The sequence below is a fragment of the Neodiprion virginianus genome, chromosome 5 (assembly GCF_021901495.1).
Source record: "Neodiprion virginianus isolate iyNeoVirg1 chromosome 5, iyNeoVirg1.1, whole genome shotgun sequence".
Classification (NCBI taxonomy): domain Eukaryota; kingdom Metazoa; phylum Arthropoda; class Insecta; order Hymenoptera; family Diprionidae; genus Neodiprion; species Neodiprion virginianus.
Window position 1 is genome coordinate 2296533 of NC_060881.1, and position 25810 is coordinate 2322342.

The following is a 25810-nucleotide window of genomic DNA, read 5'->3' on the forward strand; positions in this document are numbered from 1 at the left end:
GAAGGGAAGGGAAGAAATTACATTTATAGGGGATGGATGGATGGATGGATGGTTGGTTGGTTGGTTGGTTGGTTCAGGGTCCCCGGGGTTCTCAAGTAGAGAAGTACATGCGTACCCATGTATGCAACTGTGTACGTTTATGTACACACACACACACACACACACACACACCTACGTCGCGTGGGAGGTTACGTCATTGATTGAAAGAGCACTCGTTGTCGGCGGCGGCTGCAGCGGCAGCGTGGGTCGCAAAGTTTGTACGCCTGTACGAGGAGGAGATCGCCGAGGAGATGAGGGTCGGAGGCGCATGCGTGACGTCATTTCTTCCCCCCTTCGATACCCCTACTTTTGTTATTGTCCACTGGGATTGGGGGTAGTGGTGGTCGGTCGCAGGGTGTGGCACTTACGCTGCGTTTTTATCTTGTCGTTTTTTTTTTTTTTTCTTCCAATTTTTATGCTTTTCAGGGTTCGTTCGGCAGACGATCTTTTCCGCGTATCTAAATATCGTCGTGTATATTCGCTGTGAGAATGCTGTATTTTCTTGCAACCGTTGTGAAAATTTAACGCTCGCGCAACGACAAATTGACGGTAAAGCCTCGTTTGACTAAAAAAGTAGAGTAAACCTCGGAAACTGATTTTGCGTTGCGATTACCAAAAAAGAATCGAGGATAGCGCAAAATCGTTGGGCTTGCCTCGTTTTTCGTTATTCCAACGATGTTAGAACAGTTTTTTTTTAACGATACCAGTTTTTTTTTTTACTCAATTCTTCTAGTTACCGTAACGAATGTAATTTTAGTCAGTGTACGGTGTGTTGAAAGTTGGTGACGCTCTTGTAATGATTAACGTTTCGGAAAATTTAATATTTCACAGTTTCAGGAATTTTTGATGTTCGGTTAATGATATCTTAATTAATTCATATATATATAAATTCGTCAATATAAAGTTGAAAAATAGTAATTTTTTCCTCTACCTAATCTTTCTTCGTTACTAACTTCAGCCTCGTTTTAAATGCTCCTGGAATTACTCGGGGGTCCTGGAAATGTCCTTGAATTTGTTAAAGATCATTTTATCGTACAGATTTGGAAACGTTGATGAATAATTCTCTCCTTGCCCGAAATGAACTCCCTGACCATGAATTTAACGATATCGATAAAAAATGAGAACTTTTCCTTAAAGAAAAATTCCTTATAGAACGCTTAAGCGTAAAACTCTTTGATATTATTTAATCCATTCGTTGACCGAGGTTCTGGTTTGGCATTTCTGTTACTACACTTTTTCCACTTTTTTATTTTCTATCGACCAAAATCTAAGAATTTAGTAACTAACGTAGGTACTAAAACTTCCGGTGTCGCATTCCTAAACGCGTCGGTTTCGTAGTTAATTCGCACGGTACAAAACGACGTCGAACACGCGAAAAACATGGCGGTGTTTACTGTAATATGACGTATTCAAGCATATCACACTGGTCAACAAAAATTTATTAAAGAGCAAGGTGTTTACTAATTTTTAAACATATATATATATATATATATATATACATAATATAGTCGTTACTTTGTTACATCTACTATACAATTAAAATTGAATGTTTTTATCGTTTTTACCTGAATAACGTTTTTTGATTCGGGGTGTTTTGTTATTTGTTGTAACTTTGAAACTAATCGAACGTAACTAATGGAATGGTGTTTAGAGTGAATAAAAAAAACATCCCGAATCGAGAAGAAAGGAAAAAAAAATAAGGTTAATCAAAACTATAAACGTTGAATTTTACTGGCGTAATAGTAGCTGTAACGTAAAAAGTAGATCCGATCGAGTCGAGATAAATTTGATTTTACAACGAGGGTAGATAAGTATTTTAAAATTAGTAAGCACCTTCCTTGTTACAAAATTTTTTCGACCAATATACCGTAACTGCAAATATAACCTCATTTTTGTTTATAAAAATCGTCGTTTTGGAAAAATTAAAAGCAAAAAAAAAAAAATCACATATTGCAATAAAACTATTCGTATGTAAAATATTACGTTTTTTTTTTTTTTTTTTTTTTGCTGACCAGTGTTGTATCAACGTGACGTACGATTCAAGATTAACGTTATTTTTATTAACATTCTCTCGCCTTTTTCCTTCTCTGGATTCAACACACACACGAATCACCGTAGCGGTGCAAAAAAAAAAAAAATTAGATTGTTTAATAACAACAGATGCTGCGACCGGTGCACGAAGACGATCGGATGAAGTTCGGTGACCTTTTAGAAAATTTTTTTCCAACAACACCGATTATATCTGTTTACTTCGGACGCGTAGTTTATCGCATCGCGGTCATGATTATTGTCATTTGTTCTTACGCTTTTTTTTTTTATTTTATTTTACCCCGTTTTCCCATTTCAATTTTGACACGCTGTTTCAACAATCTACACAAGTTCGCAAGCAGTATTATTGACATAGGATGATACAGATTTGCAATTCTGCATTACGTACGACGATAAGAAGACCGACGATCACCGGAGTGTCGGTGTAACATCGATACGGATTTAATGACGTTGAGGACTTGGGGGGAAATTATCATCATCATCGTCATCGTCATCGTCGTCGTCGATTCATGCTATTTTATTAGGCACACGTGTATCACAAACGAGTGCATCATTTTATTATTGCCGCAGCGTGTTGGTACAAAGGAGCTTTTATTCCGTTATTATCTCAGACTGTTTTTTAACCCGACTTTTAATACCGATTCAACAAGAAGTGGAGGAAAAATATCAAGATTTTTATTGTATAGGATGTATAGTACAATCTTAAAATTACGCTATTCCGATTATCGGTATATTTTTTTTATCTTTTTTCCTTCATTTTTTTTTTTTTATTGACCTTTCGCTTCGTTCATACTTCGACACACACACACACACACACCTTGGTTTATATCGAGTGGATGTGCTGACGCTGCTCGTTACGAGAGACTCCGACCGAGGTCGAATTTTAAATCATCGAGCCAACGAGGCTCGTCCGCTAAACGATGCGAGGGGCGGTGAAGGGTGGTGGTGGAGGTGAGGAGGAGGACCCCCTTAACCATCCCTTTAGTGTTACTTCCGGGTAACGCCATTTTGACCGGCTTTACGTATACTTTACGTATATAAAGAAAAATGAGTAAATTCGATGTAGACTTTTATAAAATGAATTTTAATTTCTGTATCGTTCACGTAAAATTGTTTTACGGCAGAGTCAGTCCTTTTGGACAATTTTAACACCGTTGATTTTTTACAGCGTGATATAATAACGAGATCGAGGAAAGAAAATTTGCCGGATTTATACCGGGAGAATCTTTTGATACTTGAAAATCAGCCGAGCACGCGCAGAATAATCAAATCTCATTGGTCGGCGAAACGTTCCCGCGGCGATATTCTCGTCCGCGACGCAGGCGGGCCAACCTACGCAAAATGTCTGCGTTTGAATTTTCAAAGAGCGCAAGCGTCGAGTTCCGACCGTTCTTCGAAGAATCGACTTTCCGCCCCGACGACAAATGCTTCCGAAACCTTTCCGAGTCGCCGTCTCGATTGTTCGAGATCCTAACCTCGAAAATTCGTAGGAACCGCGTCGCCGGCGGAAAGAGTTTGACGGCCGAAAACTCGGGTTGGCCAGCCTGCGCGAAGAGCCGATAAAACTCGCGCCTGCGCGGTTCGTTTTCAAGTTTCAACAGATTCTCCCGGTATATCCTCATTATTGTATTACTCTCAGGCAGATTAAAGATTCTGTCCTAATCAGTTTATTTGTATCATTATCGGTTATCCATAAAATGTTATACACTGGACGGAAAGAGGTTTTCAAATCTTTAAGTATACACGTGTAGATAATTATCATCCAGCGGTTAAAACGTAAAATGCGGTACTTTAATGATCACGGTAAGGTTACGACGGCGGTGTAATAATATCCTAAACCGACACAGTTTTTTTTTCCTGTCTCTTCTCTCGCTCGGCATATTCGTTCACATTGTTGGTAAAAAGTAGGCAGGTAATAATCAAACATGTTCCGCGTATGCGAGTTTTATTCGGTGCCCGGTTATTACGTGTAACGTATTCGTAATATCGCAACGCGAAGAAGGATAAATATCGTTCGTCGTCGTAGTGTATTTGAGAGTGTATTCTGGTCAGGACTAATTCAGCTCAAAAGTTACGCAACCCGTTGAGAGTTGAAATAAAACCGTATAATCATCGTTGCGTCGGAAGAATTTTGATTAAATTCATACACGGATTAATTTGATGCACTGTAAACGTGTATATGTAAGGGATCGCATAGTTGAAATACTAGATGGAGGATTACTTGAAAATTGTCCACGTTTCTCTTGGTAATCTGCAAGGTTCAGCCCCGATTATTGAATAAAAAATGAAATTGTCGTAAGAAATTTATCCGAATTGGTCATGGAAAATTGTAAAATTTTTGTTCAAGAAACCTGAAAAAGTCGGGGAATTTCGTGATGGAGATTTAGTGGCCACCCTGTATAAATTTATTTTCCGGTAACCTTAATACTAAGGATCAAACAGATACAACCAAAGAAGGTCAATAATTGAGACATTCACCTTATCCGTTGTTATTTCTTTCTGTTTCCGTCTAGCCTTTTTTCCTTCCATTCGTTACAACGAAAATTGTCGTAACCAAAACGAGAACATGTGTGTGTGTGTATGCCTTGGTAAAATTAACTTCTCGACTCAAATTGTATATCCCTAAACTAAGCTGCACATATGCGTCTCAGCAGATAAAGGGCCGAAGTACTTTTAACATCTGTCGCTTTTGGGTTCAAAATCCTTCGGCGTCATTTAGACGTTTCTTCTTCTTCTTCTTCTTCTTCTTCTTCTTCTTCTTCTTCTTCTTATTTGCCGCTTCCTCCCCCGCGCGTTAATCTTCGTTGGCTGGCTGCCTTTAACCCCCCCTCCTTTCATCTCTCCGTCCGTCCGTCGACGAGACGAGACTCTAACTTCCTTTGAACGAGAGCCTGTAAACTTTGTCACTCAAGATGCTCCACGACGTCGAATATACAAGGAAATTTTTTGAACGTTATACGACGCGACGCAGTGAAATATTAATCCTCCGGAGGTTTACCCTCTCGCTCGTTTTTTACTCTTTCTTCTTCTTCTTCTTCTCCTTCTTTGTTTTTTAAGCTTTCTCTGATGTCCCTCATCTCTGCTAACAGGCAGGCAGGCACTCTTTGTGAGACGAGAGATTCACCACCACCACCATCGTCGTCGTCATCTTCATCATCATCATCATCACCACTCGGCATTATGCGGGGTGATGTATAGTTTGTTGGCTGTGGTGAGGGGGGCAGGAGACGGCAACGTTTCCCTCGCAGTATGAAAAATAGGAAAAAAAAAAGAAAAATTAAAAAAATTATGCGGCAGCACCGGGAGAAAGAAATAAGGAGAAGATTGGTTTTGAAACAAAAAAGAAATATATATATATATACATATATAAAATAATAATAAAATAAATAAATAAAAAAAAATAATGTCGTGTAATCTTGAACAACGTATTTTACGATATAATATACAAGAATGAATTAGAGAAGGATGTATTTTGCGTAATAACATTAACGTTTATAATGCACGCACACATCATTTATATATACGTATAAATTTTGTTCCTTTTTTCTTCTTCTTCTTCGCCGAAATTTATCAACAATATTCATTGATACCGGGGATTTTTTTTTTTCGTGGTTGAAAACGTCGAAACGATGCTTTTTTTTATTTACGAGGAGGGCGAAGTTGGTAATTATAACGTCGAGCGAACATCGAGGGGAAAAAAAATCTTTACCGTGCATTATCCGAATGATTTTTTTCTAGAATTTGACTTTTAAAAATTTTAGTTTGTTTTGTTTATCATTGTTTATCAAATTTAGTAGAAACGAGAGTATTCTAAACATGCATTGTTAGAGTAACGTTAATCTAACTTTATGTTTGTTAATTCTTTTATATTAATTATTTGCTGTTGTTTGTTGTTTTTTGTTTTTTTTCTTGATCTTTTTCTCTTCTTTCGACAATTTGCATAGTTTTGTTTTCTTTTATCTGCACAACGTGTCGACTTTGTTTTTGAATTACATTTTTCCACTTTTATCTCAACTTTCGTTTCTCGTACAGATTCGTCTTTCAAGTACACGGGATGCCCAGCGTTAGGCTGAAGTCAGGAACGTTAACGTTAAAAAAATCTGACTAAAAATAATTTCTCAAAAAAATGAAAGTCGATCGCTTTATGTTTTTAGTTATTTGTTACATTTTTTTTTTTTTTTTTCGGTCAACATCTCACAAATTATCGTAATTGTAACATTCAAATTGTCATACAAACAGTTTAGTTTCTAATTTGTACTTTTTTTTTCATCCACTTGGCTATGCATTAAAAAGAGGAACGTTTTCTTTCGAATCGTGTAAAATGAATTTTTCCTAAAACAAGAGTATCTTTCGATCATCGTCCTTGTTTACGAATAATTTCGAGACACTTCTGCAAAGGTGCGAAGCATGGATTTTTCCTAAACATTCGTCATTACGGTGTAACGTTTATCAACTCTGTACTCATTGCTCGACTCAAAACGTTGCTCTGACGGTTCGTAGTCCAGACTGGCGTTAAATTAATGAAACTAATTGGGTGTAATGACACTCAATATTTAAGCATTCCTACACACGTGTAATTTAGTAGATGCCCGTATTGGATTCTCCGTAACGTAGCCACTCGTCCAAAAAAAGAAAAGAAAAAAAAAACAACTTGAAATATCCGTGTACGTGTGTAAAAAAGCGTCGCAATGTCGAAAAAATTAACGCGTCAGGTGTTTTTTTTGTTTTTTGTTTTTGTTTTTTTTCTTTCTCTTCGCTACCACCACGACTGTTTCGTACGGATTTGTATACTTTTTGAAAAAGTTTGTTATCTCAGCATTTCTATTGATACATCTCCACTAGTGATGCTGTAATAACATCCCCCACCCCCCCCCCCCTTTTTTTTCATTCTTATCTTTACTTTTTTTTTTGTTCTTTATTTTCGAATAACAACAACAACAACAACAACAACATTATCTTCTCCGATACGCGATGCGGATGATGGTGGTTTATTTTATGCGTTGGATCTACGTTCTTTTTTCTCTCGCTTCTTCTTCTTCTTCTTCTTCTTCTTCTTCTTCTTCTTGTTTTTCTTCTTATTTAACTTCATTCTCAGTTTTGCGAAAGATTCATTATCATTTATCACGCTGAAGTTTAGAGTAACGTTATCGTAACGACGATTCGGGCTGAGGAAAATACGGTTTTTTTTCCCCCCTCTCCGCGTTTTTGGAATTGTTTGAAATTCGGTGTATCGTAATAAAACAAAATATACTTACTCGTATTTACAAATATCAGCTGTTGCTTCGTTGCTCTGTTATCGTAAAAATACGAAAATATTGATTTTATCCTCCGGTGTTTCGTTACGATAACGTTATACAACTAACTTCAATCTCGTTTTATCATTTGTATGCCTAGCAATACAGTGTACAAAATTTGACGGATATGCGAAGAAAAAAATTCACGTTAGTTTAATTCAATTTTTTTCCTTCTTTTTTTTTTTTTTTTTCTTTTTCGCGTTCAATTACCACGGTCAATTAGGTCCAATTAAACTAGTAAACTCTCACAGGCAGCGTTATCATCAGCGTCAGTCCGCTTTTCATTGTACGTTTATGTATACAATTATACATGTATAGAAAAACCTAAACTACAAACCAACCAATTGTTGGTACTGTTGCGTTACGTTCGGTTACAATGCTACTCGTCGTCGACGTCCTCCTCCTCTTTCGTTCTCGTTTAAACTTATTCAGTACGTACGTATTTGTGCATAATATAATACAACCACTGCCTACATCCATACGTACGTACATCATATTATTCTTGTCAACGATTCTAACATTGATGCGAGTACTTTACGCACGTATACCTACAAATTGTGCCTACATCCCATACAGTAGCAGAAGCAGCGGTTGGTTGGTCGGTCGTTGGCAATGACGATGGAGATGATTGGCCGGAAGTGACGTCAGGACACGCATCGCGACTCCACTATACCTCTGTTAGAGTTTAAAGCTTGACTTGACACACGTTCGGTTCATACTTTCGAAAAATTCAATGTTTCAATTGAAAGTTCACACCGATTGGTTTGAAATTAAAGATCGTTGGTGTAAATAGTTGGATTATTGACAACTTGTGGTCTTAAAATTGATACTAAAACGGTACGAACTTTTATAGAATATTTTCGGTGTTGGATCTAAAACTGGATTTTTTTGTTTTTTTTAATATCGAACTGTAACGTATATGGTCTATGTATCGTGCAGGTTTATTTTACCTGTACCGGGAGAATCTCTCGAAACTTGAAAATGAACCGCGCGTGCGCCGAATGATCAAATCTCATTGGTCGGCGAAACGTTCCCGCGGCGATATTCTCGTCCGCGACGCAGGCGGGCCAACCTACGCAAAATGTCTGCGTTTGAATTTTCAAAGAGCGCAAGCGTCGAGTTCCGACCGTTCTTCGAAGAATCGACTTTCCGCCCCGACGACAAATGCTTCCGAAACCTTTCCGAGTCGCCGTCTCGATTGTTCGAGATCCTAACCTCGAAAATTCGTAGGAACCGCGTCGCCGGCGGAAAGAGTTTGACGGTTGAAAACTCGGGTTGGCCAGCCTGCGCGAAGAGTCGATAAAACTCGCGCTTGCGCGGTTCGTTTTCAAGGTAGATTTGATGGGCAAAATTATTGTTATATCAAATTGATGTATTTCGCGATGTTGTTTGTATTGTTGTTTGTTCTCTTTTTTTCACTCTCTTTATCCAATTCACCGTTTTTGTAGTTTCTGGACGCGAACCTTGTGTTTGTAACGTAACTTGTAACACGGTTTGGATGTGGATACGCGTATTTAACAGGGTTACAAGTTAATTCGCCTGCCTGCCGGCAGCTGCGGTTACGGTATAATATATACATATAGGTATGCAATAACGGAGGTACGCCGGAAACTCGGGAACTTTGACCATTCTGACCGAGGAATTCGATTCGGTAGGAATTGTTTGCGGTGATTATCGACGATTGGCTCGTTACTCAATAATTCCTATATTAATACGTATGCGCGTATTTCGAAAACTTTACCACCCGCGTAACGTGTGTAACGCATGACGTTAAAAGTCGTCTGCATCACGCGTCGGAATACGATTGTGTCACCGAATCTTTGCTTACGATTCGTGAAGTTTTAATTGTTAATGTTTCTCATTATCGTGCGGTTCAAAGATTATTTTCATTCGAAAATATTTGCAGGATTTCGCTTATTTTTCTTCCTCATTTACTCGTGGGTTTAATGGATATTTTTATTTACCGTAGTCTTTTTTCTATATATATATATATATATATATATATATATATTTTTTATACACTTCACCGCCACCTCATCACGTGGCTAACTTTCATCGATCAAACAACGACTTATGTATATGTACGTATTATCGGACGAAACGATCTTATACTACCGCGCGGTATTTCCGGTCAGGGTTGAGCTACTCAATTAATGTAGGTATGCAACGGAAGTGACGACAATCGTTGTCAATCTGCGGCAGTGCTTTCTGTGAAAAGAAATAACTAGGAGAAAAAAGAAAAAAAAAAAAAATATGAGAAAAAAATGGGAGGAGAAAGAAAGAAAGAGAATAAAGAAATCGAACGAACGAATGAATGAATTTGGTATGTTATACATATTAATCAGTCCAATTGCGTACGAAAAGTTGCTAACATCATGCCTGCCGAATTTTCTTCGTTACACTTGGATCCATATTCTTCTTGTCTTTGTTTATTCATTTTGTTTTTCCCATACTTTTCACACGCTTCTTCAGTATTTTTTTTTTTTTTGCCCCAAGAAATTTTCATCGTTCTCGAAAAAGTTTTCTCATTACTCCGCAGCACAATTTCGTACATCAGGCACGACAGAGAGGAAGAATTTTCGACAACTTTTATTTTATTTTTTTCTCATCCTCTCCTCTGGACTTTTGATCAGGCTGTAATTTTTTCTTTCACCTTACCTTTTTTTCTTCTTCTTGTTCGAAATATCTTTCGAACCTTTTGCCTGTAGCCGTTTTGTTTTTTTTTTTTCTTATTCCTTCTCTTTGTTTCTTTTAATTTTTCGTTCCGAAAGTTTTCAAAATTTTACACTTCATCGAAAAAATTGTCAAATTTCAGTCCATTCGCATGCATATACATATATTTGTAATATTCCATACAGTTAAAATTATCCAACGTCTCGTATGTTTTTTTATTATTACTCCCAACTTTGCAGGGGGGGGGGGGGGAATGTTGAAAGTTTGATAATTTTTTTTTTTTTTTTTTTTACACTTCGTCTTATTTCACACGTGACGTAACATAACATCATTAATTATTTTACACGTTTTATATTACACGGCAAAGACGAGCTTGAATGAAAAGGTAAAAAAAAAAAAAAAGTGTGCGCGCGTGTGACTCATTCGTGAGTTTAACGCGTGATGTGAAATGAAATTGTTTCACCCTTAAATCATGATCACATGCATCACATTACGCGCATACATTTTGGTATTTAAAATAATTGTATACATATATATATATATATGGATGTGCATATATTTGCGCGAGTAAGAATTGAGAAATCGAACGATCGGAGCAACGAAAAGGAAGTGTACACGAAGTTGCGGGTGTGTTAATTAAGTGGTTGTAATTATTATATCCGGCGTTGCGAATCGTTGAACCCGCATCGTCGGGGAAGACACGCGGTCATTTTATTTTTTTCAACCCCCCCACCCCCACACTCTTGCTTTTTTTTCTGTCTCGTCGCGTATTCCCGGTTTTTCAAAATTAGAACACAAAATGCGAATTATACGAAATGTCCGGTATATTATTTTCTTACTCCTCGTTTCGCGGTTATCTCAATTCGCCGTCGCGTGCTATTTTCGGTACGAAACGTGACTTGAGTGACTTTTGGATATCGAGTCGGAAACGTTCGTTATATATATATATATATATACATGTATATATGTATGTATGTATGTATGTATATTGTATATATGTATTATGTATTATGTACAGGCATCGAAGACGGTTCTTCAATTTCCCCTTGAAGTAGGAAATGTTACAAACCCGATTTCGAATACTGCACAGGATACGAGAAACCGTGGCGACCGTTTCGATTTTCCATCATCGCCTGCGATAAGCGATTGTTATTAACCGTCTTTTGTCGTCGGGCAGAGAGTTTCGTTTTATTGTCGATCGGAATAATCACGATTGTGATTTTACACAATACGTACTTACGTATTATTATATTACAACTATGATCGGAAGAAGAAACTTTCCGATCCGTAGGTATTTGGTTTAGGTTTTTTTTATCTCTCTCTCTCTCTCTCCGTTTTTTTTTTTTTTTTTTTAAACTCGCACGTAGTAAGAGATGAAAAATTACTCGTAGAAATTTATTATAAATGAAAATATGCGAATTTTGCGCGCGCTGCGATCTACTTCTTGTATCATATTATTCTTTTGGGTATGTGTAGGTGGGAAGAGTGAAAGAAAGAAAAAAAGAAGAGGGAAAGAGAGGCAGGAAGTTATTCGTATATCGATTGAATAAGTTTATTCTTAGGCAGCTGTATGCATATATATTTATATGTATATTTATATGTGTGTGTGTGTGTGTGTGTACACGTATATGAAACTAGTGCGGGTAAAGTAGCAATGATATAAATTATTTATAACGTTCGATCCAATGTTGTATAATATATATGTATATATTATTATTTATGTGTATGCATGCGTGCGTGTGTGTGTATAAATCATCCGTTTATAAATGTGCGGTTTACGCTGTAATATCGTATAATATAATATAGTTATGTTATAAATAATTCGTCGTAGTATTTTGTTAGAGAGAGAGAATTTTAAAAGATACACACAAAGAATTTCGTACATTATTTCTGGTTGTACAATTATAGATATATAAATGATGAAAATTAACTTTTGCGTGGGATTTGGGCGTTTCAGGTACACCGATGTTGATAATAATTAAAATCACGTAATTGAAAAGCCAACCGGTTTGAATTCTCTTTTATTATACAACCCGTTTGTTAAATTAATTACAATTTATCGGCTAGTAATATTATTTCCATATTTCCGACCGTGTTACGTTTTCGAAAGTAAAATCGGTTTTACACAAAATGGCAAAACTGGAGAGGATGAAAGAGCAGAGTTTTGTTCAAAATTATATAACAGATAAGAGAAGCGTATAAAGTTTTTTTTTTTTTTGGCAAATAATACCCGCGCCGACTGTAATTTTCGCTACAAATTTAGAAGCTGCTCTTTCATTCTTCTCCGTTTTTGCATACGACAGGTTTGTGTATAATAGAGACGTATAAAATGTACTTTGTCGAGACGAGAAGTTCTCTCCATTCTCTTCTCTCGCATCACGGGCTGCGTGCATGTCATGGCGGATAAGGATATGGAGAAGGAGAAGGCGAAGGCCTGCGTGCATCGAATTATGCATCGGATGTCTGTCTGTTTCGTAGGGTTCAAACACACTCGTCGTGCAGGGTTCAAGTCCGATTTTGTGTAAGGCCGCGATGGTTTTTTACCCACAACGAAGGTCTGTCCCAGATAATCGATCTCACCGACTCGATTTCTTTTGTAACACGTTACATAGTGGGAGAAATTTTTTGTTTTCTAAAAATTCTATTTCTAAAAAAACAGTTAACGTTAAAAAAAAACAGTGTTCGAATATTGTTGGAATTAGGAAAAACGAGGCACGCTTAACCGTTTTGCGATATCGTTGATCCTTTTTTGGTCATTGAAACGCAAAATCAGTTTTCATTTTCTACCTGGAACTGTATTTTTCGATTCTGGTAAAAAATGAAAATAGTTGACCGGAACTAAAAATTTCTCTCGGTGTATTGTATAGATATTGTATGTCTATTCAGCGAGTGAAACGGTCGATCATCCCCTCGGGGTTTATACCTTCGATATCGTAACTTATACCACCACCACCACCACTACTACTACTACTTCTACTACTATTGCTACCGCTACGCGTATATAGGTATACATAGGTATATTAATACTTAGGCACAGAGGAAAGCACGCAGCAGCACGCCGTTTAATATTTGAGATCAATATGTAAGGTTGCTCGGCGCCGTTGTCGGAAAGGCGGGGCTCCTCTTCTCTCACCTTCCATCCTTATCCCCCGTTGCCTTAGCTTTAGTAAATATAATATAAACACGGGAAAACTTATATAAAGGGGAAAATTTTATTTCGTAGAATTTGAAAAATTTGGAAAATCAAAGTATAGAAAGGTCAGGACGTGGAACTGAAAAATTTAGAATCTTCATACGATTCTGTACCGTTTGGCATTCTACGTTCTCCGACCTTTCCGATCTCTTACTTTTCCATACTTCGAGTTTCGACAATTTCTTTTTTTCTTTTTTTTTCAATTTCGTACAACAAGTTTTCGATTTTTTGTTATCATTCTACATTTCAACCCCGCACATTCCATCCCCTATATTTTCACCTCTTCGTTCCTCAAACTGTGTATAAAAATTGGTGCAGGGAGAAAAAAAATCTAGTTTCTTACTCTTCAAAGCGATACCTAGTTTCTCGTCTTGTGATTCGGCAGAGTTTCCTTTGTTGTTCTTGTTTTCGTTATCGTTGTTGTTCGTCTATAGATAGAATGAAAATTTCTCTCCCTTCACGTTGACGTCGCGACGCGTGCAGGATCGTCGAGCGAAAAGCACCCGGCGTAGTTCGTTCCGTTCCGTTCCGTTCCGTTCCGTTCTCTCCCTTCTCGTTCTCAAAATAGATATTGTAAAGGCGTTAGGCTGGTAGAGCAACCGGCCTGTTTCATGAATCTATGTACGTACGTACGCCGCCAAAGTACCTACAACCTACACATGCATACGCATACATGTATGCACGTGTATACACACACACATATATATATATATAATATAACATGTAACGTTCAACTTACCCTTATGCGCGCACACACACACACACACATATGCATGCAAACATACGCGTACATACTTCCCGTGAGTCAGACGGCGACGGTTTAAAAGCCGATGGTTGATTTTCCATGCAGCAGAATTCCGCAATATTTTATATCCTTTTTTTTTCTTTTATACAATTTTTGTTTTTGCGATGTTACCGAGACCGATGAACAAACGTGTTTAGCTTATACGTATATACGGTACAGGGTTTTAATAATTTGCATGAATCAATTGCAGGGTAGTTTGATCTGTTTTTAAAGAATCGTTGAAAACAGGTTGAGACGAAAAAAGGGGGAAAAAAAAAGAAAAAAAACAACAACGCATCCTTCGCACGCGAAATGTTTTGTAGTTGATTTTTTGAGTTGACAAATTTTTCGAACAAGATATTTTTGATCTACCCCCTTGCGTCCCCCCCTTTTTTTTTAGTCTTCTTCTCATCCCTTTCTTTCCAAAGTTGAAACAATTCGAGTATAGTATCAATATATACTGTGATTATTGTAATATAACTAAACTAATTCTTCGTTTCGGCAATTCACATGTAACCTAATAACAATGTATCGCAAGATCAGAGATTCAAGATTTGAATATAATTAAGATCGATAAGAGAGGGAGACTGGACTGAGGAAAATTTGACCTATATATAATAAATGTATAATATAAAAAAATAATAAATACAGTAATATATAAAAAATGAGCTATAAAACTAATTTGGTAAAAAATGAAAATAGTTAAGGACTGACAATGAGCGGTAACCGGATCTAAGAATTTCTCTCAGTGTGGCTATTTTGTCTGTAGAAGAAAAAGGAAAAGAAAAAAAAAATGAAAATGAAAATAGAAAGCAAGCAGCAACGTCGATGTTGAACGACAAGCCTAACGATTCGTGATTTTCGTGTTTCAGCACATGGTGCAGACAGGCATGGCTGCGCCTTACGGTGGGGGTGTATTTCCCCCGGCTGTAAACGGCGTCGGTGGCGTCGTCGGCGCCGCGGGAACCGCCGGGGATGTAAAACCCCAGCCACCCGTCACGATTAAGGAGGATCCGAGCGGAGCCCCCCAGCAACCGCCGCCTGGGGCCCAGCAGGGGGCCCCGCAACCCGGGGCCCCGCATCAAGCCGCCCCTGGGGCTCCGACGGTCGCAAGTTTCAGTCCACCTCCACCGCCGAACGGCGTCGATCAGCAGGCGATGGTGAGGAAATATTTTACAATTAGTAAAATATCAACGACGAAGAGAATTAAGTTGGCGGTAACGTCACCGTAACGACGACTGTTTGGAAAAAAAAATCTTTGCTTCGTATCTTTTTATCAAATGATGGTTTTAAATTTCGTTAACCACGATAAGAAAGAAAAAAAAAAACAAAAAAGAAAAAAAAAAAGGAAACGGGTGATATTTTGAAGCAAAACCAAATCCTTGAAAACCATTCGATAACTTTAATCCTCGTTTACATCGCGGAGATGAATCGTTGTACGTAAATCGTTCCGATCGTTTGAAGATTGGTAGATATAAATTGTAGGAAAGTAGATAATAGTAAAAAAGTTCTCGTGCCAAGTTAACCGAAACGATAAACTTGGCGATAAGATGAATAAAAAAACAATCTTACGAGCTTTGTAAATTGAATTGCATGACGTGGAATTAGAATTAGAAGTAGTCATTTTACAGTGAAACGTCTCTGGTCGTTTTCCGTAACTTTTTCAACTTCTGATTCTAATTCTAATTCTACGTTATGCAAAAGATTTTATCGTCATTATTGCAATTGTTCATGGAAGTTTAACGTTTCGTTGATTTCATGCGAGAAATTTGTACCGTTGTTTCAGGGCTGAATAAAACGTCGGGACGAAAGTAATCGCGTCTGATTCATTCTTACACACCGTAGAAGTTAGTTCAGAGTCAATACAAACACCCTGTATAGGGAGAAAGAGAGAGAGAGAGATAGATATGTGTGTGCGGAGTGTAGATATATATACGAGGTATGAACAACGACATAATTGATCGTAAAGAAGTAACTCGTTAAATATTTACGAGACTCTAATGATTTTTTAAACACTTTCCACGCAATGCCTCCGGAAGTAACGCTGCTCGTACATACGCAGACACTAGGAGACTTTTTTTTGTCTTTGTAGGGAAAAAAAAAAGAAAATACAGAAGCGTAAAGCTTTTATTCCCCTATGTGGAGTACAAGAGTAAAGTTAAGATAACCACTTTTGCACACTGTGTGTATTAGCGATGTAACGAATGTTCGGAGTCGCAAAAATATGTGTGATTGTCGCTGATACTTCGTACTTTGTTTGTACAAAATTTTAGTAATCATGTGAAATAAGTAAAAAAAACATCAGTTCGACGATGAAGTTTTATTATAAATGTTTGTTACGGTTGAAGGCGCGCGTTGCGTTTAAGAGTCGCAAGCTGCTCGTGTGTTTCGTAATTGTTGGGTTACCTACACTGAGAAAAATTACATTTGTTACGGTATCTAGAAGAATTCAGCAAAACAGATATCGTTTATATCGTTTTTCTTTGTTTTTTTTTTTTGGGCAAATTACCTACCCCGTATCTGATGCGGATAGCTCGACCCTACCGATTTTTCTTACTTGTCCTTCGGACTTTGCTGCGACCTTCTAAAGTTGAATCGAAAATGTAGGTACCTATGTATATAAGCGTACGGTAGAGCGTCGCGATTCTGCTAATTTGCATTCAATGCCCGTTGAACCTCTTTGTCTGTCAGTGTGTCTGTGTGTGTGTGTACGTGCGTAGGTAATTTGTAGGGGAATTTGGGAAAGCGACCCTCGTTGACGATTCTCGTCTCTTCGTTCGGAAGGACAAACGTCGATTTTGAAGAGCGGCTGTCGCTTCTTCGTTCAGAGGAAATTAAACTACGGTGGAGATTTATTACAGTACCCTGTACCTGTTGTACGAGTATTGGTGTGTGTGTGTAGGGGGGGGGGGGGGGGGATTGATCAGGTAGGGGAATGAAAATAATTAATCGGTGCCAAGTGGGATTTCTCTTACCGAGTTTCCGTAGCGTACAGGCAATGTGTATAAGAAGGCATCCTAATCACCTGCCATTTGAACTTGTAATCTTGGGATAATTGAATTTAGAACGCCCTTCTTTAATCTACGACGTTTTACTTCCGTCCTCTTTTGCTAAGCGTATGTCACGTGTGTATATATATATATATATACATATTAGGGTGGTTCAGTAAAAAAAAAAAAAATTTTTAAATGAATTTTTTTCGTCGCTGCTTCCTCATAAAACTGTTACTTACGATGAAAAACTCAACGTCGATTTCGCGTGGAAATATCGACGAGAATGAAAATGATTGAAAAATTTAATCTTCTCTGAATTTATCACGATGATTTTTGATACTTCAAATTTTTTCCGTTTTAAGTCAGGATAACATCGAAAATATGCAAAATTGAAGAAAATATCCGGAGAGCTTTTTTTGTACTAAACATTGTTGCCTGTAAAACGGGTCTTTTGGTATTTTTCATTTTTCTACCAATGCCACTTGATTATTTGGCACATGCGCGGTTGGTTTTCAAGAGATTCTCCCGGTATATATGTGTGCATACCCATGACGTATTTGAAACGGTTTTACAAAGTTATTCTGGGTGTAACTTCCCTTCTCGACGTTTGGCTGTATAAATAGTAAAAGCTGGATAGGGATGAGGAGAGACACGCGTGCGAGAGATTCACTCGCGATGTAACGGATACGTAAGTACTCTGAGAAAAAGAGAAGAGAAGATAAGCTTTTAGCTTGGTGTTAATAATTTAGAAGAATTCTCTTTCGGTTACGGTTAAAATTTCAAGAGTCATATCACATTAATCTCGTCCAGAGCTATAACTTTTTTTTTTTTTTATATAAGAACGATCAAAAGTAACCTACCAACGCTAAAAATGAGACGTTATTATCGCACCGGTAATTTTAATGCCTGTCGTAATAATGTTATTATTAATAACATAATAATAATTTTGATCGACAAGGTACAATTGTAGAAAAAAGTATATTATAAAAAGACATATCGTATCGTTCTTTTGGCATACCTTCTTTTCTTTTCTTCCGATCACAGTCGGAGGTGTTTCAGGCGGCGGTGGCGGCGGCAGCTGCGGCGGCGGTCGCGGGGGGCGGAGGGGCCCAACCACAGTCCCAAAATCAGGGACCCGGCGGCGAGGGAAATCCCGAGGGTAACGTCGAGGCTGCGAGTTTGGTGCCGGTAACGTCGGGCGCAACGACGCCGGCAACTGTGACGCCCGGTGCCGACCTCAAGGGACAACCTAAACGGCTACACGTCAGCAACATACCGTTCAGATTCAGAGATCCAGATCTAAGGGCGATGTTTGGGGTGAGGTTTCATACACTTACGTCGCGTAACATGGACGCGTCGTCTACGTGTGCGTGAACATTAGGGTCGTCCTTAAAGGTCGTAAAATCGACTCTACGTAATTGAATAATAATGTCGTAATTTTTTCAGATTTTTATCTCGAACTGTAACCAGAGCTCTAAGAAGGGTGGAGTTCAACATTCAACGATTTTAGGGGCACATCAAATGTACCCAACGGATTTGGAGGAAATTTGATCCAGGGCGGTTTTTTGAGTCGCTGATTACGAATCTGAACTCAAAATTTGAAAATTCGGAACGGCGGATCCGATATGGCGAACAAAAACCTCGAGAGTCAGTTGATATTGCTATATTGGATCCGCCATTTTGAATTTTGTAATTTTGAGTTCGGATCCGTAATCGGCGACCTCGAAAACCCCCGAGTACCGAGTTCTATCGAAATCAAATGAATTTTTGGATTTCGCTCCGCCATATTAGAAGCGCCATTTTGAATTTTGTAATTTCGAGTTCAGATTCGTAATCGGCAACCTCGAAAACCCCCGAGTACCGAGTTCTATCGAAATCAAATGAATTTTTAAATTTCGCTCCGCCGTATCGGATCCGCCATTTTGAATTTTGTAATTTCGAGTTCAGATTCATAATCATGGACCTCGAAAACCCCCGAGTACCGAGCTCTATCGAAATCAAATGAATTTTTGGATTTCGCTCCGCCATATTAGAAGCGCCATTTTGAATTTTGTAATTTCGAGTTCAGATTCGTAATCGGCAACCTCGAAAACCCCCGAGTACCGAGTTCTATCGAAATCAAATGAATTTTTGAATTTCGCTCCGCCGTATCGGATCCGCCATTTTGAATTTTGTAATTTCGAGTTCAGATTCATAATCATGGACCTCGAAAACCCCCGAGTACCGAGCTCTATCGAAATTAAATGACTTTTTGGATTTCGCTCCGCCGTATCGGATCCGCCATTTTGAATTTTGTAATTTCGAGTTCAGATTCGTAATCAGCAACCCTAGTAAAACCCTCCTGTACCAAATTTCATCTAAATCCGTTGGGTAGGTTTGATGTACCCCTGAAAGCGTTGAAAGGAATCAACCCTCTTTGAGGCACAGGTTGAAGTTGAGATAAAAATCTGAAGAAATTAGGGGGTTATTTTTGAATTATCTGGAGTCGATTTGTGGGGTTAGTGGATTGAAATTCAATAATGACCTCAAGGACCACCCTACTGCACATATTTTATTCTATTATCAAATTGTTATATTATTGAATTTAAAAAACAAAAATTACCGTTCATATACCTATCATGTATTTATTAAAAATTAGTACAGGATATTAAACCATCCGGTCGAGGTGTTAATTCATTCTCGAAACTTGGTGTACACCCGCCGCGATATGTTACAAAGTCGCTTGTAATGATTGAAATCCCGGAAACATTTGAAATCTCTTGTAATCGTTTAAAATCCTTTGATATCTTATAAAAATTTTCAAATCCTTGAAATCCTTGGAAAATTATTGTAATCTTTTGAATTATTTAAAATCACTGAAATCTTTTGCAATCATTCGAATTCCTTGAAATCATTGAAATTCCCGGAATCTTTTGTAATACATATTCAAGTAAATATGTGCTTGTCAAAAATTATAAAGAGGTTGATATTATACATTTTGTCACTATTTCTTTATGTTTCTTTTTTTTTTTTCTCTTCACTTTATCGTACTTCTCGAACATTCTATTTCAAATCAGACGTACCTTACAATAATCTCTCAAGTTTACGGGGGCTTATTTTTTTTGGTAAAGAAAATCGGTCATTCTTCTCGCGGATAAATTCGTTCATTCAATTTGATAATAATTATCGGAGGAGGAAGAATAAAGTAAACGGAGATAAAAAGAAGAAGTCGAAGTCGAACTCGAGAGCTAGAAGAGATGAAATTATATCTTTGTTCGCCTTTCGCTCCCGGGTTAAGGAATGAAGAAAAGAAAAGAAATCACTCTCAACGGTGGCTCTATTGTGCCGTCATATAATTCGCAAGAATGATCTTTGCGCGATATCTTTCTCTCGTGCAATTAATAGAATTGATATTATATATACATGTAGATAAAGTTCATTGTTTGTGCATATCGCATGGAATAGAATATTTTACACATGTTAAATTATTAGTGTATTAAATATGTATAAAATTGACTTGACGGAACGCTAATATCTTTGTTTCAGCAATTCGGACCGATCCTCGACGTAGAGATTATTTTCAACGAACGCGGCAGCAAGGTAAGATACTCTCGATATTATTCCTCGCCTATACTCGGCTATGTCCAACTATATTCTATATACATATCCATATATCCATACGATATTGAACACACATTTAATAATACCGATACTGGTTGAAGTTATATACCGATTGACAGAATCGAACAACAAAACACAACGACGTATGATCAATTAACACTTAACACGTCCCAGGCTGAGCCAGTCGCATTTTATGTAATATACAATTAAACATATATATATATATATATGTATATATACTTACGATGTTTGCATATTGTATAAAATTTTTCCTCTTGCATTTTAATCGCTAAACGGACGCTAATTTTTCTATTTTATTTTTTTCTCCCTCGTTTTTGGTGTAACACGCTGCAGTAATAATTCGCTTCGCTTTGTTCGTTACTTATTGTTCCTATTATTTTTTTTCTCTCTTTTTTTATCTTTCGTTACTTATACTGTTATTACAATACCTGTAATATATCATAACACTGAAAACGTTACGCGGTGTTTAGAAATCACTATTAATTTATTACGCACTTGTTTCTTATTTCTATTCTTCCTATTATTATTATTATTATTACTATTACAACTCTTGTACGATCACAATATTTATTTATTTATTTATTTATTTTAAGGTTTCTTTGCTCGCTGTTCTTTTCGTATCTTTTTTTCTTTTGTTTGTTTTTTTTTTTTTTTTTTTTTTTTTTTTTCAATTTTTCACCGCTTTGCCATGTGTAAATTGTAACCTACGGCTGAAGCGATGAATAAATTTAACACAAGTATGCTGTAATTCTATCTTTTTTTTTTTTTTTTTGCCTTGTAATCGTGTCATTTCTTCAAACCGAACGAAAAGAAGGGGAGAAAAAAACAATAACAATAACAATAATTTAGAATTTCTCTTCATTATTGTTGTTATTGTTGTTGTTTATCTCGTTGCTGTTCTTGTTCTTGTTGTTGTTGTTATTATTGTTATTGTTATTATTGTTGTTGTTATTATTATTATTATTATTACTACTACTACAGCAACGGAGAGACGCGATGACCTACCGGGCGTAGATTTGTAAATAGTTTTATTACATAACGCAATCAACGACGATTCAATCTGCCGTTCGTACATTCGATTCAACGACGACTCGTGTATTAGGTAGAATTTAATTTGCTAGCCAATTATTTAGGACCTAGCGAAGAGAATAAAGCGAATTTTTTTTTTTTACGCGTTCCAATCTCGAGGATATATCGAGACTTGAAACGCGACTTTTCGTGCACAATGTTGTTGTACATCATCGACAGCGGACGTAGAAATTTTAATCATTATCGCATAAGAACAGGGATGAAAATAGGTTTTGCAATCGAGACGCGAAATCGCGCGAGTTTCATCGATTCGCGCGCCCCGGTTTCGTATAATTTGTACTGGCGAGGCTCTGGGACAAGAGGACGGGTTTTTTTTTTTTTTTTGAAATTTTTTTTTTTTTTTTCATGTGTATATACATATATCAATCAATATACAGTACTCGATTATTTATCTTGTTATGTACAAAATAATTGTAATTGTCAATATGCGAATTTGGAACATGGAATTCGTACGAATTTTCAAGCTAATTTAAGAAATATCACGGAAACGCGTGTTACACGTTTTTATTGTTGTAACACGACGCAAGGAAATTCGAGAAAATAATTACGGACACGCGAAAAACGCGAATGATGAGGGATTCCATGTTGAAAATTTGCGACGGACGCTTTTCTATTTTACAGGAAACAAAAACGCAGCGACGGTAACGACAAAAAAATTTTGTCCGATAGTGCCGAACGTCGTTCTTTTATTTTTACTGTTTTCAATTTCAATTTGTTTATTTCCACGGAAATTCAACAGACACATTACAACGTGTATCACTTTCGAGGTGTAAACATAAAATCTTGGATGGAAAGTTTCTTTTTTTTTTCGTTTTTTGTTTTTTTTTTTTATCTCATCCCTCCCGCGTCTCGGCAGCAAAATATGCAAAATAACGAATCTTCGGGACAATTTCATCTGTTTTTGGTAAAATTGTTTTGCGTATTTCATTTTATTTTTTTTTCCGTGCCTTTCTTCGTATTTTCACGAATACCGCAGACAGAGATTTTTCTTACGTCTTACTGCCGTCTCTTTCGAAATTTTGTTTCCGTTGGTTGGAAAAAAAAGAAAGAAGCAAATTTCGTCGTTACCGTCGTTGAAGTTACACGTAGTTGGTAATCGTTTACAGAAATGATTTATCATAAAATATATACAATATATACATATACTTGTGTTATTCGTATATGTATGTTACATATACATATATTATATACATTATGTATCATGTAGTGTCCATCCAAAAACTAACGACGTTCTTATCTTCATTAGTACGCAACGCTTAGGCATACATTTATATTATCATACACACTTACGTCCATGTATATAAATATGATGCTTGTGTCGAGTTTTGAGGGGCGGCGGGGCGGGGGGGGGGGGGGGGGGGGCGTAGAATAAAATGAATCGTCTATACATAGATGTACGTGTATATTGTAAATGTATGTACGCGTAAAAAGTCACCAACTTTCCAGCTGTCTACACTCTAAATACACACACACACACATACCTTCGTAATTCAAACAAGCTATTGCATAATGATGATTTTTGAAAATTACTTGCGAACGCCGTGTATATAATTAATTAGAAAAAACGAATGATTGTTACGAAAAATTATTTGACACACTTTGTGTGAAACGGAAATTTTGTCGATAGTTCGTTTGGAAAAGTATTCGTTTACAATGAGAGAAATTTTTAGTTCCGGTTACCGGTCAGTCCTTGATTATTTTTTATTTTTTACCGCGATCGAAAAATATAGTTCTAGGTAGAAGTGTTGAAAATTAGTTTTATAGACGTTACCGGAAAGTTTAGTATCCGTTACTTGTTTTTTCTCATCGCGATCGCTTTTGCTGTATTTTCTTGCAACTGTTGCGAAAATTTAACGCTCGTGCAACGACAAATTGACGGTAAAGCCTCGTTTGACTAAAAAAGTAGAGTAAACCTCGGAAACTGATTTTGCGTTGCGATTACCAAAAAAGGATCGACGATAGTGCAAAATTTTTAGGCGTGCCTCGTTTTTCCTAATTCCAACAATATTCAAACACGTTTTTTTTTTTTTTAACGATACCCGTTTTACTGAATTTTTTCTGTTACTTTAACAAATGAAATTTTTCTCAGTCCACGTCTACGCTTTCGCTGTATAATTCTTACGTCACATTTGCATATAGCATATACACAAACACTCGCGTACGAGAATATACGTACGTGTTCTATACGGAAAACTTTACGGTAGTACACGAATACACAGAGAGACATACAGATACAGATGCATACGCATAGGTAAATTACATACATATATGATATATTATAATGAATGACCGAAAGCTTCGTCAATGTAAATGGAATGTGGCATCTATTTTTGAATTCGCTACAGCAGCATTTTGTGGCATCTCTAACGTTTGTTTCAAAAACTGTACGAATCGATTTAATGTTGAAATGTTAATCAGGTTATATGCGTAGATACGTTACGATACACGACGATGATTTATCGTTTCGTCAGAATTTGAGATTTACGGTTTTTACACACTATCGACGTTATATATATATATATTTTTATTTTTTTATTTTTTCATACATATCGATGATTTGTGTTATTATAACCAATGGAATTTTTCTTTCTTTCTTTTTTCTTACAATCCCCCCTCCCCCTTCATACATACATTATGACATATTGTTATTACCACAGCGATCGTAGTTTGTTTTTTAGTCAGGCTATTGCATTTTTCTATACTCTACATATATTATTATATTTACATATCACATGCCTTAAATGTATTTTACATCTTACATAGTTATGTAATATCATAGCCTTCCGCATTCTAGTTTTTTTTTTTTTTTTCCTTATCTTTTGTCTTACTTTTTCTCTCTTCCAACTCTGCCATTGGTTATACGATATTGATAATATGAGATTTTGTTGTTTAATTCAAAGTTAACTGTAAACTGTAGACTCATTTTACGAACGATCTATTTAAGCATTGCTAACGCTGTTGTCAAACTTTTATTAATGTAACATTCTTGGTAATATGACGATATTGTTATTATTGTTTGGTTTTTTTTTTGTTTTTTTTATTTTTTTATTTTACTCTGCTTTGTCCGGAAAAGTTATCGATGCGCTGTCCATTTGAATTTGATGAAACTTTTTCAAACTGTCATCCTTCTTGTGAGAAATTGTAATTTTTCAAACCATTGAAAATCGAGAACGAAATCCTGCAATGAGATGAAAATTGTTTCGCACAAACACGAATGAAGACAAGTCACTATTCACGCATACAAACATAATTACAGGTTATTTATTGTACATACAACAAGCTCGAAACATGTAAGAATTGTTATAGGGATAAATAATAACGAATCGCGATGGATTAGTTTTTTGATTTTTCAAATTCTGCAATCATTTTTACATCGTTCTTTCATAACGTGGTTTTTTCTCGCAATTGTTTTTATTTTTAGAACAACGGTTACTCTTTCTATAATTAGAGAAAATCACACATAATATCATACACGTATAAATCGTTGAGTAGTAGCTGCTGTGCTATCGTGTTGCCGTATATATTATAATATTATGTATAATAAATGCTACCGCTGTTGTTCTCCCTTCGCATTGAAATATTGCATTTTCAGTATTATTGACACATTCGCATATAGCGTAATTTCGTATTTCACGATCGTAGTAAAATTTTTAGTATAAATATCAGAATTGAGAAAGAAAGAAAGAAAGAAGAAAGAAAATACCAAATAGCAATTGTTAGTATCCTTCCCTTCAATAACTGCTTAGTTTGCATATGTAGGTATTTACATACGTATGATAATCTGTCTTTCAACTTTTATATGTTATCTTATTGTTATACTTGCCGAGAAAATATCCGTTGATTTCCTTAATAATTTCGAATAATATCTCTAGCCTCTGTTGTATTATTGCGATTAGGCACACGCATTATTATAGGTATAATATATATATTATATACGTATATATATTATGCACGCACACGCAGACGCACACGCAACACTTGCAATCGCTGAAATCCCGGTCGGTGCTTTCTAACGTAAGCCTTGATACCTAGTCGAAGAAGTCACGTGAAAGAAAGAAAATTAGACAAAAAACGA

The 25810-nt window shown here is 36.6% G+C and overlaps 1 protein-coding gene across 13 annotated transcripts in view; it reads left to right on the plus strand.

The window, feature by feature from the left end:
• The window catches only part of LOC124306480 (RNA binding protein fox-1 homolog 2-like), a 119189-nt gene that overhangs the window by 48626 nt on the left and 44753 nt on the right, over positions 1-25810 (plus strand). For all 13 annotated transcript variants that reach the window (XM_046767245.1, XM_046767251.1, XM_046767255.1 and 10 more), the window contains exons 3-5: positions 14905-15192; positions 18070-18342; positions 20551-20604. In XM_046767245.1, coding sequence (XP_046623201.1) covers positions 14908-15192; positions 18070-18342; positions 20551-20604 — 612 coding nt within the window. In that variant the 5' untranslated portion in view covers positions 14905-14907. The remainder of the gene's footprint in view (positions 1-14904; positions 15193-18069; positions 18343-20550; positions 20605-25810) is intronic.